Source organism: Zalophus californianus, chromosome 1 (assembly GCF_009762305.2).
Source record: "Zalophus californianus isolate mZalCal1 chromosome 1, mZalCal1.pri.v2, whole genome shotgun sequence".
Lineage (NCBI taxonomy): Eukaryota > Metazoa > Chordata > Mammalia > Carnivora > Otariidae > Zalophus > Zalophus californianus.
In genome coordinates, this window is record NC_045595.1 from 143,070,171 (window position 1) to 143,084,635 (window position 14,465).

General features: G+C 39.1%; 1 protein-coding gene across 5 annotated transcripts in view; it reads right to left on the bottom strand.

The window, feature by feature from the left end:
* Nucleotides 1-14,240, bottom strand: part of ATP13A4 (ATPase 13A4) — a 118,714-nt gene extending 104,474 nt beyond the window's left edge. For all 5 annotated transcript variants that reach the window (XM_027587081.1, XM_027587080.1, XM_027587079.1 and 2 more), the window contains exon 1: nucleotides 13,916-14,240. In XM_027587081.1, coding sequence (XP_027442882.1) covers nucleotides 13,916-13,978 — 63 coding nt within the window. In that variant the 5' untranslated portion in view covers nucleotides 13,979-14,240. The remainder of the gene's footprint in view (nucleotides 1-13,915) is intronic.
* Between the last annotated feature and the right edge of the window lie 225 nt (nucleotides 14,241-14,465).

The window sequence follows — 14,465 nt, forward strand, 5'->3', positions numbered from 1 at the left end:
TCTCAAAAAATGAAATACTTAGGTGTAAATCTAACAAAACACACACAGGACTTGCATTTTGAAAACTATAAAGTGCTGATAAGAGAAATCAAAGAAGAGTCTAAATAAATGGAGAGATATACAACGTTCATGGGGTGGAAAACTTAACATACCAAAGATTTTAATTCTCCCAAATTTAATATATAAATTTAACACAATTCCTATCAAAATCTCAGTAAGATTTTTTGTAGATATAAACAAAATTATTCTAAAATTTATATGGAAAGCAAATGAACTATATCAGCTAAAACAATTTTGAAAAAATGAGAATGAAGTGGAAGCAACAAGTCTACCTGATTTCAGGAATTATTGTATACTTCCTTAATCAAGACTGTGTAACACTGGCACATAGATCAATGGAACTGAATAAAAAACAAGACATAGACCTATATAACTCTGCCCAATTGATTTTTGACAAATGTGCAAAGCAATTCAATGAAGAAAAAAATAACCTTTTCAACAAATAGGGCTGGAGCAATTGGACATCCACATTACTAACACATTGCAAACCACATATTCAATAAAGAACTCATATCTAGAATACATAAAGAACACCCAAATCTCAACAGTAAAATATCAAACCAATTCAATTAGATAATTGACAAAAGACATGAAAATACCCATGGCAAATAAGCACACAAAAAGATATTCAAAATCATTAGCTATTAAGAAAATTCAAACTGAAATCACAATGAGATACTACTATACAGCTAGATAGAGAATGATTAGAGATAAATGGTCAGAATGGTTAAGACAAAAAATAGTGAAAACAGCAAGTGCTGGTGAGGATTTGGAGAACCAGGATCGCTCATAATTGCCAATGGGAATGTAAATAGTACAACCACACTGGAAAACAGTTTGGTAGTTTCCTTAAAAACTAAACATGAAACTACCATGCAACCCAGCAATTGCTCTCCTGAGCATTTATCCCAGAAAAATAAAAACCTATGCTCACATAAAAACCTATTCACAAATGTTTACAGCAATTTTATTCATAATAGTCAAACACGGGAAACAGCTACAATGTCTTTCAACGGATGAATGGTTTAAATAAACCATGGCACCATGAAATACCACTGAAAACTACTCAGCAATAAAAAAGAATGAACTATTGATACACAAAACAACTTAGATCAATCTCCAGGGAATTATGCTGGGTAAAAAAAGTCAATCCCAAAGTTCACATACTGTATGATCTTAATTATATAACATTCTTGATATGAGAAAATTACAGAAACAGAAAGCAGAATAGTGATTGCCAGGACTTAAGGGGTAGAGATCGATGGGGAAAAAAAGTGGATGTGGCTATAAAAAGGCAAAACGAAGGATACTTGTGATGATGGAAATGTTGTGTACCTTGACCTATCAGAGTGAATTCCCTGATTGTGATATTTTACTATAGTTTTGCAAGATATTACCAATGGGGAAAACGGGTAAAGCGTACACAGAATTTCTGTGTATTATTTCTTGCAACTGAGTGCGAATCTAAAATTATCTTTACAAAATATAACTTTAAAAAAATGAATGTGTTGGACTGGATTATCTTTGAGTGACTTTCTCTATCTGAAATTCCATAATTTGGGAAATCTAAGGATCCACTGGCTCTTGGTTATACATGGCTGTACTATTTCCAACAGGTGAAGCGTCTTATATATCTGGTCACCAATGTTCATGCTGGTAAGTAAGGGTCTGGGCAACCTCAAAATGAAGATAGGTATGTAACTACATCAGACAGATCCTATAGATCTAGATCTATTTATAGATGGAAAAAAACAGAGGCCCAGCAAGGGGAAACTCCTCACACAAAATGAACGATTAATGGAAGAATCCAGATTAGAAAGAACCCAGGCTTCCAAACAGGGCACTTTCCACCACAGCAGTTTGTAAATATCTACTGACCACACTGACAGCCATTTAAATCCTTAACCACCACCCAGCCCAAGCCTTTCCAGAGCTCTCCTAAACCATCACTGGTGGATGCAAAACTTGGACAGCCCTAACAAGTAACACTTTACTATGGCAATAAAGAAAAAAAATTCTTTTAATAAGATCAGAAAAAAAAAAAAGAGAGAGATCAGAAGGAAAAGGGTAGGCTCAGCAAACTTCTTCTGTGAAGTACCAGATAGAAAATATTTTCAGCCTTGTGAGCCACATGGTCTCTCTAACAACCATTCAGCTCTGCCATTGTAATACAACAGCAACCAGAGACAATCTGTAAATAAATGCAGAAGGCTGTTTTCCAATAAAATTTTATTTTCAGATAAGTCAGTGAGCCAGATGTCACCCACAGTCAATAGTTTGTGGACCCCTGCCACAGAGAAACAATGGAAACATTTGGTCTTTGTGCCTATAGTGATAGTATCTACCCAATGAGGTTACTGTGAATAAAGTATCACATGGAAGAGCTAAGCAATGGGCACAGGACCTAGTAAGTAGTCAATAAATGTTAACTGTGCCACACGAAGAGTGGCTGAAGAAACTGAGTGTGTTTAAATTGAAGAAGAGATGCCAGGAGGGATTAAGATGGGGGACATATAGGAATAATTTTTAAATGCCTGAGAATAAGAAGTTGATTTTTGACAGGTGGCCCCAAAAGGCAAAAGAGGTAAGACTAATGAATTCAGGTTAATGGAACCATATTTCATTTCAACATAGGAAGAGTCTTTATAATAGTCATTCTGTCTCACAAGGAAATGACTTGTCTTCTGCTAAGTTTCCTTTTCTGAGGGCATTTAAGGAAAGCTTGGATGGGCAAGGTAATAAGCAGGAGAAAGACAAAGTTTGGGTTATTGGAAAGTTGATTCTATGGAACAGGTGAAATGAAGTATAGTAAGTCAATCCTCTACTTTTCTGAATTCTAATCCCATTTACCTTTAGATCTGTATGCTATTTCTTTTTTCTTTAAGACTTTATTTATTTATTTGACAAAAAGAGACAGTGAGAGAGGGAACACAAGCAGGGGGGAGTGGGAGCCCAATGTGGGCTCGATCCCAGGACCCTGGAATCATGACCTGAGCTGAAGGCAGACGCTTAATGGCTGAGCCATCCAGGTGCCCCAATATATGCCATTTTATATAGTTTGGGAATGTAACTGTAACTAGCTATATTCATCCATCATTCATTCATTTACCCCAAAAATATATATTGTGTATTTATATTTTTTCTAAGCATTGGAGGTACAGCAGTGAATAGTTGATCGGTAAGTCATTGAAAATTAAATAGAAAAGCATATCCTTCCTTGGGGCAAAATACTCCGCTTTTATTTGTATACTATTTTGCTACTTTTTTAATTGGGATACTCTGTAGGCAATTATTTCAATAATATTAAAACTCAAAAATAAAATTGTTTTCCTGTTCTGGGAACTTGTGTAAAAGTTCAGAAGGAAGATGATTAGATTTTTCTCCCCATAAGGTTGAAGGCCCCCACAATCAGGCCTTTATTAAAGAACAGATACTCTAACTGTGATCACAGGGGATAGAATTTGCTCCCAAAATAATAGGAATTCTAGCTTTTACTTATTCCTCCTACAGACGAAACAGCAGGAGGAAGCTACATGGGAAATTTCCTGAAATGAAATATAAAGGGCCCGCAGTTTGTTAGTAGAGCCTCATCGTCTGCTAATGTCAGAACTGACCCTTTATATGCACATGATGCTTTCTGCATGAAAAACCATTAAGTAAATAGAAGCTTCACAACTTCCTAGTACACACTCTCTCCTCATAGTTCTCTGGGATAGACAATGGCAAACACGGCCTCTCTGAGCATCAGAAGCAGATCCCACCCTGGCAATTCCTTAGTAGCCTAGATCTCTAGTGCTAAGAGGGATTTTGAAAGAATGGGCACACCTCCAAAGGTATGATTTTAGGCCACTAAGAAAGACTCTCAGTCTTAAAAAAAAAAAAAAAAAAAGCAATCCCTCTAACTTATGCAAAACACAGAATAAAGACTTGTATGCAGAGATGTTCACTGCAATATTAGTAGTAGTAGCAAATAGAAAGCAATCTTTGAATAAAAGAATAGGGTAATTATCAAATATTATATAGGCATTAAAATAATGTTTATTAAGTATTTTAATAATGTGAGGAAAAATATACATAATAATATTAAGTGAAGAGAGACAACATGAAAGTATACAGTACAATTTCAAATTTAATTGAAATAAGGTGAGGCACAAAGAAGAAACACTGGAAGACAAATACATCAGATAAAATACTAACAACATTTACCTCGGGTGATGGAATAACCATGATTCTTCTTTTACATCTGTGTTGAGCAAATTCTATTTATTTTCTTTTTAAGATTTATTATTTGAGAGAGAGAGGAGGGCGCATGCGTGTGCACGCTCACAAGAGGCAGGGAAGGGACAGAGAGAGAGGGAGAGAGAAACCCCAAGTAGACTAGCCACTGAGCAAGGAGCCTCACCAGAGGCTCAATCCCAGGACCCTGAGATCATTGCCTGAGTCGAAATCAAGAGCGGGCCGCTTAATCGACTGAGCCACCCAGGCGCCCCGGTATTACACACATTTTAATCACTAAATATGTTTCACTTTTAACATCTGAAAAATAAATATGTATGCTTTAAAGGCCCTTTTCTACTTCTTCACAGATATCTAAAATACCAGTAGGAAAGCTCCAAATTTTATATTCTCTCTAGCAAAAATAATCAGGTAGGGGACCTGTCCACTTTAAACACTATCTGTTCAGCTCAATTAAACTATTATTTATTGACTATCATATTGGACATTCTGTTTATCCATTTGTATTTTTTGTTGAGACCACTCAATCCCCACTTATCTCACTCACTTTTTTCTGTCACACCGCCACTTCCTCATTGTCAGCTGTGCTTCATGTAGAGCTAACTTTGACCCTAACTCCAGACGTGGACATGTAACTAAGAGCTTGGTATTCTTCTGGCCCCACTAATAAGTTTGAAAAGGGAGATGATCGGGGTGCCTGGGTGGCTCAGTCAGTTAAGCGTCTGCCTTCAGCTCAGGTCAAGATCTCACCTGTGCTCTCTCTCTGTCAAACAAATAAAATCTTTAAAAAGGGGGGTTGATCTAATCAGAGCCAGTTAGAAAACAAAATGAGTATTTGGCTGAGACTCTTGAAAGAAGGGCAATTTTTCTCCACTGGTATAGTACCTGAAGGTATGTAATATCTTCAGTTACCAGAGGGGCCCAAGTAAAGTTTGAAAATAAAACCATTATGGCCCAATGAACACAGGTCAATTACTTCTAAGTAGGAAATCCTCTACCAGGATGAAGGCAAAAATCAGTTGATGCTGGATGAAGGATAGAAGCAAATACCTTTTACAACTTACCATCCTGAAGCCAAGATTCTACAAAATCAAGCCCAGGTAACTGCTAGGGGAGGGCAGGAAACTCCCACCTGAAGTCAACTTCAGATAAAAGACAAAGGTAGCTGCCATGCAGAGGATGAACAGGAATATTAATAAAGCACCACTCCCACTCCTCTAAGACCAGACACAAAGGGACTGCCCAAGACTAAGTAGAACAAGGGCAACAGGTAACCTTCTCTACGCCTACTAGAAGCTTAGCACTGAGTGACAAGCCAAGGAGGCTTGTCCCCTGAGGGACATATTTCTCTGGAAAGTATGCAGCACACTGGGCCTCCTCTCTGTTCTGATTTCTGAGGGGGCATCTAGGGCATAGCTGTGCTCATTGTCCAGAAGAGTAGCCTTAGGCTGAGGATAGAGTTGAAGAGGCAGTGTTCTGAGCTGCCTTCCATCTCTACCCGGGCTGTGGTTTCAGACAGCTCACTGAGGTTTACATGACAGGCATCCAGAAATAGCTGTAGGCCATGGAGGTAAGGAACCCCACTCTGGCTAGTCTTCACAAAGCTTTAAAATAGCAACAAAGACTTGAAAATGGCACCCAGGAATGAATCTGGACACATCACCAATGCACCAATGCCTTTGAAGGTCAAGTTCCTGTGCTCGGTTTCTGTAGGCCTGAGGACCCTATACGGTTCAGCATTGGTTAATTGTTTACCAATGGATTTACTCTTTATTCATAACTAATTCACATAACAACTGCCATAAATTTCCAGTTCCCACTTGATATCTCCAGATGTGTGCTCCTTTCCTTGACTAAAAACTCAGAGTGCTTTGAAAAAAATCAAGTGTCACTTAAATTTCTGAAGACATTTCATAGTGATTTTATCCACGTGTTTTACAACTTTTGAAATCATATCCTTGTGTGTGTTGGAGAGGACCTCAAGAAACCACCTGCATTGGTCCCTGGTTCAAACTAGTAAGGTATTATTATTTCCACCTTATAAATGAGACAAAGCGAAAGAGATGTGACCATGATTTGCTTTAAGGGTATAAGAATAAATAATGGCAGAGCCAACACAACAATGCTGGTCTCCAGTCTCCTAATGTTGTGTTTCTTTCGATTATGCCCTGCCATTTTTGCCACCATTAACAACTAAAACAGTGCATCAGAATTTAGCAAAAGTAAGAGGCAATAAACCAAGGTGCCTGGGTGGGGCTCAGCCAGTTAAGTGACTGACTCTTGATTTCAGGTCAGGTCAGGATCTTGGGGCCGTGGGATCAGCCCGCATCGGGCTTGTGCACAGCATGGAGTCCGCTTGAGATTCTCTCCTTCTCCCTCTGCCCCTCCCCACCTAAAATAAATAAATAAATCTTTAAAAAAAAAAAAAAAAGAAAGAAAGAAAAGAGGCAGTAAACTGTTATGTTTAAACTGGGGTGTTAAGCCATAACCTTCCATATACTTAGCCAAATGAACCTGGTCAAGTTACTTAACCTCTCTACACCTCAGTTCCTACATGTGCAGAAGAGAGATGATAATTCCTCTTAGGGTTTCTGAGAGAATTAAATACATTACTATATGTAAAGTTCCTGGTCCAGATCAATCACCATCTAAGTATCTGCTACTGCTGTGGCCGTTTCCACACCCAACCTGCTCCTACCTTTCCCTGTGGGATTCAGCGCTTGCGTCATCTCCTCCCATTGTACAGACTAGGAACCTTAAAGACATCCTTAGTTCTACTCATCCCATTCACCCCTTCTCTCTTACCCCACAGTCTACGGATTATGAAGTCTTTTCAATTCTAATTTCTAAGTATCTTTCAAATCCCTCCTCTACTCAGCATCCTCTATGTCAAGGGTGCAGTTGCATACTGAATCTTCTCTTTATATACTCCCCAACTTGTTTCTGGTACAGTTTTGCTCATGGGCCAGTGTTTGGGAATCATTGGAAAAGATAAAATGTGCACTTGTGAGGGTGTCTTATAAAGTCTTTCACTTTCGGGCCCTCACCTACCCCTCCAGGGAAATTAGATGCCATCTCCCCCCTTGACTGTGCTGCTCCTTATTCTTTGCCCCCACAGCTCTATGTGTATGACTCCCTCAGTGGCACCTGCTTTATCACAGTTTCATTGCGTTTGCACTCCTGGCTCCCCCACTTGTAGGGCCAGCTACATGGCCACGTGTCTGTCTAATCCCACAGGGCCCTGCTCTCAAAAGGGCCCTGAACTTGGTTTAATGTTCTGCTAGAGCCATCCTGAAATTCTTAATAATTGTTGAACAAGGGGCAACTCATTTTCATTTTGCACTGGGCCCCACAGATTATGTACTCAGTCCTGCCCGCTCGACTGTGAACTCCTTAAAAACAAAAGCTTTTTGCTATTCACTCAAAATCCTCCTTGGTTAGCACAGAGAAGTCCTGGCACAGAGTAAGCATTTGGTAAATATTTGTTGAGTTTATACATGAACGGATGAAAGGATAGCATAAAGTATCTCATAGAAAAATAGTATAGTATGGCTAATTAACTCCGAAGAATAAGCTTTGTTTATGCTTGGGGGAAACAGGAGTCAATTGATAAATTCACAAAATGGCCATTCCAAATAAGTAACACAGAATTTCCTAAGTTTCTTTTTTTATTATTCAAACTGTTTCTCCCTTTAAGCCCTGCTGCCTCCCTGTTCTTCTCAGAATGCAAAACTACAGGTTAATGGAGCTTGGAATTATGCTATCAAATATGCCCTGACTGTTTGTGCCAAGCACTATGCTCAATTCTGGGAATAGTGGGAAAGGGAAGGGGGAGGCCATACAAAGGTGAACTAAGCAGGGTCCCTGTCCTCAAAAAGCAATTAAGTGTTACTCCTCAAGAGTTTATATCAAAGATGAGTTGACTTCATGGGAGTTCTGCAGCAATGAATCAAGAATAAAGACACTAGACTTGGCCAGTAGCCCAGCTTCCTGAACATTTCAACTGACAAAATGTCTCAGTCTGAACACAATTCCCCCACTATGAGATCTGTGGGTTCACTAGTTAACATTGGCAACCAACTCGGAGGTGCTCATGGAGCATAATAAATAAGTGGCTATTGAGGTGGGGGGAGGTGCTTTTGCTTCCTGGTGTTAGAGAAGAAAAGACAAACATCAGCTGTGAAAGTGAGCCAGATAATTGGTGAGGACAGATGTCCCTTGCTCATGCTGAAGGCATGATGGGGCTTCCAACATGGCAAAGACCACACACCACCCTGCCGTCTTATTATGCGCTCATTGCAGTACTAACTTCTTACTCTCAGAAAGGACATGGAAGTTCAAAGAGAGTTTCTCTTGCTTTTCCCGATTCAAAGGTTTTACTTAACCAGTCTACTAGTTGATAAAACATGAGTGATAACATTAAGAGAGTCTAGTCAAAAAAACATAAATGCTAATAAACTTATTGAGATGTGCTCAATTTCAAATCAAGAAAATGCAGAAATAATACAGCCATAAAGTATCATTTTCACATAGCAGGTGAACCCAAGTTAAAAAGATTCATAATGCTCAACATTGGTAAGTATGGTAGAAAAAGCAAGTATTCTCAAAAAAGAATGCTAGTCAGAGTGTAAATTGGTAAAAGCACAATCTTCTGAAAGGCAATTTAGCATTACGTATCAATCAAAATTTAAAACACACATCCCCTTTTGTGCATCAGTGCTATTTTTAGGACTTTATCCTAAGGAAATAATCTGACAAATATGTGAAATTACATGTACAAAGCTGTCCATCACAGCCCAAAAATTTAGAATTAACATAAGTGTGCAACATGAGATTTGCTTAATATAGAATAATAGTTCATCCAGATACAATTAACATGTTAAAATAGTTATGTGGAGCTACAAGTCTCAAGAGAAAAATACAGGCATGATAAATTCTTAGGCGTAATGAAAAGACAGCTTAAAAAAACATATAGATGGAATGACTCCATTTTTTGTTTAAAAAATATATTTGTGAATACGTGTATGCATGCTTTTTAGAATAGATTATGATTGCTTTTATTGTGTTTTGGCATGATGCATAGTACAAATAAACAGATGATATCCAAATACAACATGCTTACTGTATTTAGACATGTATCGGGGGAAAAGGGAAGTCTGAAAGAAATAATATGTTCAGTGGTATGCTGGTAAATATTTAACAACTGGCCTTCAGGTGGGGCAAGACTCAAGTCCTGTGTAGCATTTACCAATTTCTATGGCATAAATACTCCCAACATTATTCGTTTCAGACTAATAAATACGGAGTTGAAAGAGATGAACAGTAGAACACCACTATGTAGTATTCCCATGAAACAGATACACGGATGTAGATAAACAGAACGGTATAGAGAATATTAAAATGTAATAAATTAGAAAGTTTTGTATTTTTAGATGAGTTAGATGAATTTGGTGGATTCATCTTTTATAAGTCTTTAGAAGGAGGGTCAACAATACTGATCGTGTCTGAGTGGAAGATTTATAAATCATATTTACTTCATTTCTTAGATTTTTATATGTCATTTCAATATTTTTATAGTAAACATATGTTATCTTTATAATCAGAAAAATCAAGGGTTTTATTTTCTTTCTTATTTGCTAGAAATGAGGAAAGAAAAAAAATCAGGGAACATTACTTTTAAAAACAAGTCTCACTAGAATAAAAATAAAGCACTTCCCTGAAAGGAGTATGATTTTATTAGGGTGTAACAAAGGATAACAGTGAGCAATGTTCTAAACAATTAAACCACAATATTAATCAATTAACCACTTTGTTAAGTCATGGTATAAGGAAATGAGCATTTAGTATTTCTTTTTTTTTAAGATTTTATTTGTTTATTTGACAGGAGAGCAGAGGGAAAGGGGAGAAGCAGATTCCCCGCTGAGCAGGGAGCCCGGGGCGGGGCTCGACCCCAGGACCCTGGGATCACGACCTAAGCAAAAGCAGCTGCTTTACCGACTGAGCCACCCGAGCACCTGAGCACTTAGTATTTCTAAGGCATTTCAAAACATAAATATGTATCCACAGAATTCAAAGGAATTCAAGCTCCCAGGCGGTCTGATACTCCTGATTGGAAGTTAGTTCCAAGAAGAGTTGAGGTTTTCCCAAAGTAAGCACTACAAGGCTGGGTATAAGGTAGCTCAGCTCCTCTCCATTTATAAATGGTCACTATAGCTTGTGCATAAAAGTATACAATCCTTACTTGTGGTTATTTAATGAGAAGAGATGACCTCCCTTTGGGGTTAGTAGTTATTCAACTGGTTAATTTCTGAAGCCCTGACTCTTCCTATCTTTGTTTAGATAATAGCAGCTTACACTCACCTAGAATTTTATATTTTTCAAAACACTTCCCCACAGATTATTTCAGCTCATCTTCATAAGAGCCCTGTGAGACAGGTAGAGTAGGAAGGACCACTCCTACTGGACAGATTTGGAAACAGGGTAAAGCAGCAAGTGACTAGCCCAAGCTAGTGAGACCCAGGCCTCTGATCCGCTTGCAGCACTGGCTAGGCATCATTCTGCTCTTTGAGGCTACGAGGCAGTCATCTGGGTGAACCTGCTCTCAAGGTTACTTTCTCTCCTTTTCTTCCTTGTCCTTCGAACAAATTCTTTCTTCTCCTGTCTCATTTTGCACTTAAGACTATTACTTTCATATCACCTAGAGTTGCTCTTTAGTTCCTCTTTCTTTTATTCTAGAATGGAAGACAGTTCAGGCATCTTTAGGCCTGGAAATATTCCTGTTTTTCTTGAAATTTGAAGTCATTTCTATCATTGGAGGAACGTCTTCTGCAAAGGTCCAAATGGTGTATATTATAAAGCAAGAAACTATAAACAGACTTCTTTGATATGACACACTTCTAGACAACTTTTTGGCTTTCTAAAAGGGATTAAAATTGAAGTCAGAGGAGACAGACTTATTCAGGAAATACAAATCTGCAAATTATATATAACAAAATAGATCCTGGGGAATCTAAGACCAGACATTCTCCTAAGCTCTGTTATCTTAAGGGAGGAACTGTGTTCTGTTAAGAGTATAATGTCCTGGGGAAGGACTGAAAAAGGTATCACTGGGCTATGTTTAGGTCCAGAGACAAAAGAGGTGCCAACTTGATTAATGTGGTGCCTCAGCTCCTGGACTTGTTGGCTGATGCCACCTTAGACAAGCAAATCCTCAGTGCATCAATTTCTTCATCTTTAAAGTGGGAATCATAGCATGTACCTCACAAAGTGTAGTAAAAACCAAATTAGCAAGTGGCCAAGAAAATAGTTGGTAAACTAGAACTCACTATGAAAATACATGGAATGTCTTGAAGATATCTTGATAATTTTTTTGAGAAGTTCCCATTCACAACACCATGGATGGACCTAGAAGGTATTATGCTAAGTGAAGTCAGACAGAGAAAGACAAATACCATATGATTTCACCCATATGTGGAATCTAAAAAACAAAATAAAACAAAAACAGGCTCATAAACACAAAGAACAAACTGGTGGTTGCCAGAGGGGAGGGCACTGAGGGAATGGGCAAAATTGGTAAAGGGGACAAAGAGCTACAAACTTCTAGTTATAAAACGAAAAAGTTACAGGGATGAAAAGTACAGCATAGGGAATATAGTCACTAAAATTGTAATAACATTGTCTGGTGACAGATGGTAACCACACTTATTGTGGTGAGCATTTCATAATGTAGAGAATTGTCAAATCACTATACTGTACACCTGAAACTAACACGACATTGTATGTCAATTGTACTCCATCAAAACCAAATAAATAAAAAGAGATCTTCAGAATTTTGCAAGTTTACAGCTATAGGTGAAGGGGGCGTGGGGAATGGAGTAGTGAGTTACAAAGGGACACAGTCAGACACAGCAACAGGCAGGTGGCCAGGTTTCTCCAGGCGGAACAAGATGGAGAGCTCAAGACTGCATACTAATGGCCTCACCTCTGCTGAGACCGCTGGCCAAACGACTCCAGTCCACAAAACACAGAGTCCCCTTTCCATACCAAAGGTCCTCTCCTAACTGGACTTCCAGCTGCATACAATATGAAGTGGACACCCTGACTCACTAGGCAGTGCCATTATGAAGATGAACTCTCAACAAAATCGCCACGCCGCAGTGTGTAGGCTAGAGAAGGACGGTCGTTTCCCCAGTACTGGGAATGTCTGCTAGCAAATGGATGACTCTTAATGACTATTGAGTGGCAAACTGTCAAAGAGCAGAAATGAGTGTATGAGAAAAGAGTGGGTGTGTTTCTATCTGAGGATGTGAGGGAGGAGCCCCTGCCTTCTGGTGAAGAGCATTCCAGATGAGGGTCAAATCGTCAACTTAATATAGAGAATAATAGAATATTGACTCTCCAAAGAAAACACTTTGGAGAAGTAAGGACTATAGCCAACATAGCATTAGAAAGTCATTTCCAGTGATGTTTGTGTAGGCCCTAAAGATAATTGTCATTCGGCAGCCCAATCTGAAAGAAGTAAGGAGATGGTTAAGAAGCTCATGTCCATTTGGGTGCCTTTTATTCCCTTACAATTTTTTCAGCTTTGATAGCAGAAGGGATCTACCCTTGAAGGTCCAAAAAAATGTTGTTGCTATAGGAACAGGTAAGCAGATTAAACTTGAAAGACCAGTTCAGGAACAAAGAATTTAATAGTCAGGGCTAAAGCAATTAGCCAAGAAAAAATTTAAATAAAAATTTTTTGGGTTTGTTATTTCTATATTAATTCCAGGAAGATAAAATGCTATTATAGAATGAGAATATCGCATTTTAATCACACCACTCCTGGCATAACAATTAGCTGAAAGCCCTTATTAACCAAAAGTACACATTTCTAACTCTCTCTTGATTACATTGTAATTGAGAAATACAGCTTAAATGCGGCAAGAACATAAGAATCATCTCTGATTTTCCTATAGTTCCCCAGAGGAGAGCACATCTAAAATAAAAGAGACAGTGAACTACAGAAAGCTGTCTGTAACCAATCTCCATAACTAGAGACCTACAAGCAAAATCTGAGAAGTAAACAGAAAAGTATATAGACTGATAATTGTTAATATTTTATGTTTTCCCCACCCAACATTCTTTGAGAACACAGATACGTGAGAAGAGAAGACAATCAGAGACTCAGCTGCATTCCTACCTCACAGTGTCTCTTCCACTTCCCCCTATCAAGGAATACACTGCTTCCAACATTAGAGGTTTGCTGAAATGATTAAAGTTCTGAACAGAACTTGCTAGACTCGTGAGGCTCAAAAATGCATCATAAAATGGTATCGTGCTTCTCTCCCTTCTTGATAAAATGAATACAATGTTTTCATCCTAGCAAATTTCTGCTGTCAGAGATTACACTTACGGGACAGAGAAATTTCTTGGACACTACCTTTTCTCACATAATACCAGAGTCAAATTGCAGAGAAGCATGTGAGTGTGTCTGAGAGTGTGCGTAACCCCCACACGCGTATGTTTGTGTGTGTGTGTGTGTGTCTGTGTGTGTGTGTGTGTGTGTGTGTGTGGCAGGGGATAGTATTGGAGGCTGGGGAATGGGAAGGGGAAGAGGGGAATGTGGCTAGAATCTTACCATCTCATTCTCTTCTCCTTCATTGAGCAGAGCGTGCTGGCCCTTCTCAAAGTGGTCCCCCATGAAAAAGTGACTCCACTCCTCCTCCCTGGCCTTCCTGAGCAGGAGTCTCCGGGACTAACTTGCCAAGCCACCGCAGCTCGCCAGCCGACGGAAAGAGTTAATGATCCTTCAGGTTAAGACTCCTTGAGCACACACCTACTCTCAGCAAATGACAATACTTAGCAAACTGAACTCCTCCCACGAGTCACCCTCTGCTCCGAGGAATTTCTGCCTTGCTTACTGCATTGTCTCAGAGCAGCTGTCCCAAAACAGGCTGCTCCCATGCCGGTCTTTTTGTGCCCAACTTCCAGGGAAAGAACTCATTGCCTGCCCAGTGCCTGCCAGCATAAGACATCTGACTGCAAATCCAACAGGACAATGCAGAGTTGGCAGGACCTTTCCAAGGAGTGGGGGTGCGGGCTCAAGAACTCCCAGGTCACTGCTTTATTCACAGAGGCTAAGGAATTGGGGGTGGGGAGGGCTAACAGAGCTGCAGATTTTATTCGAT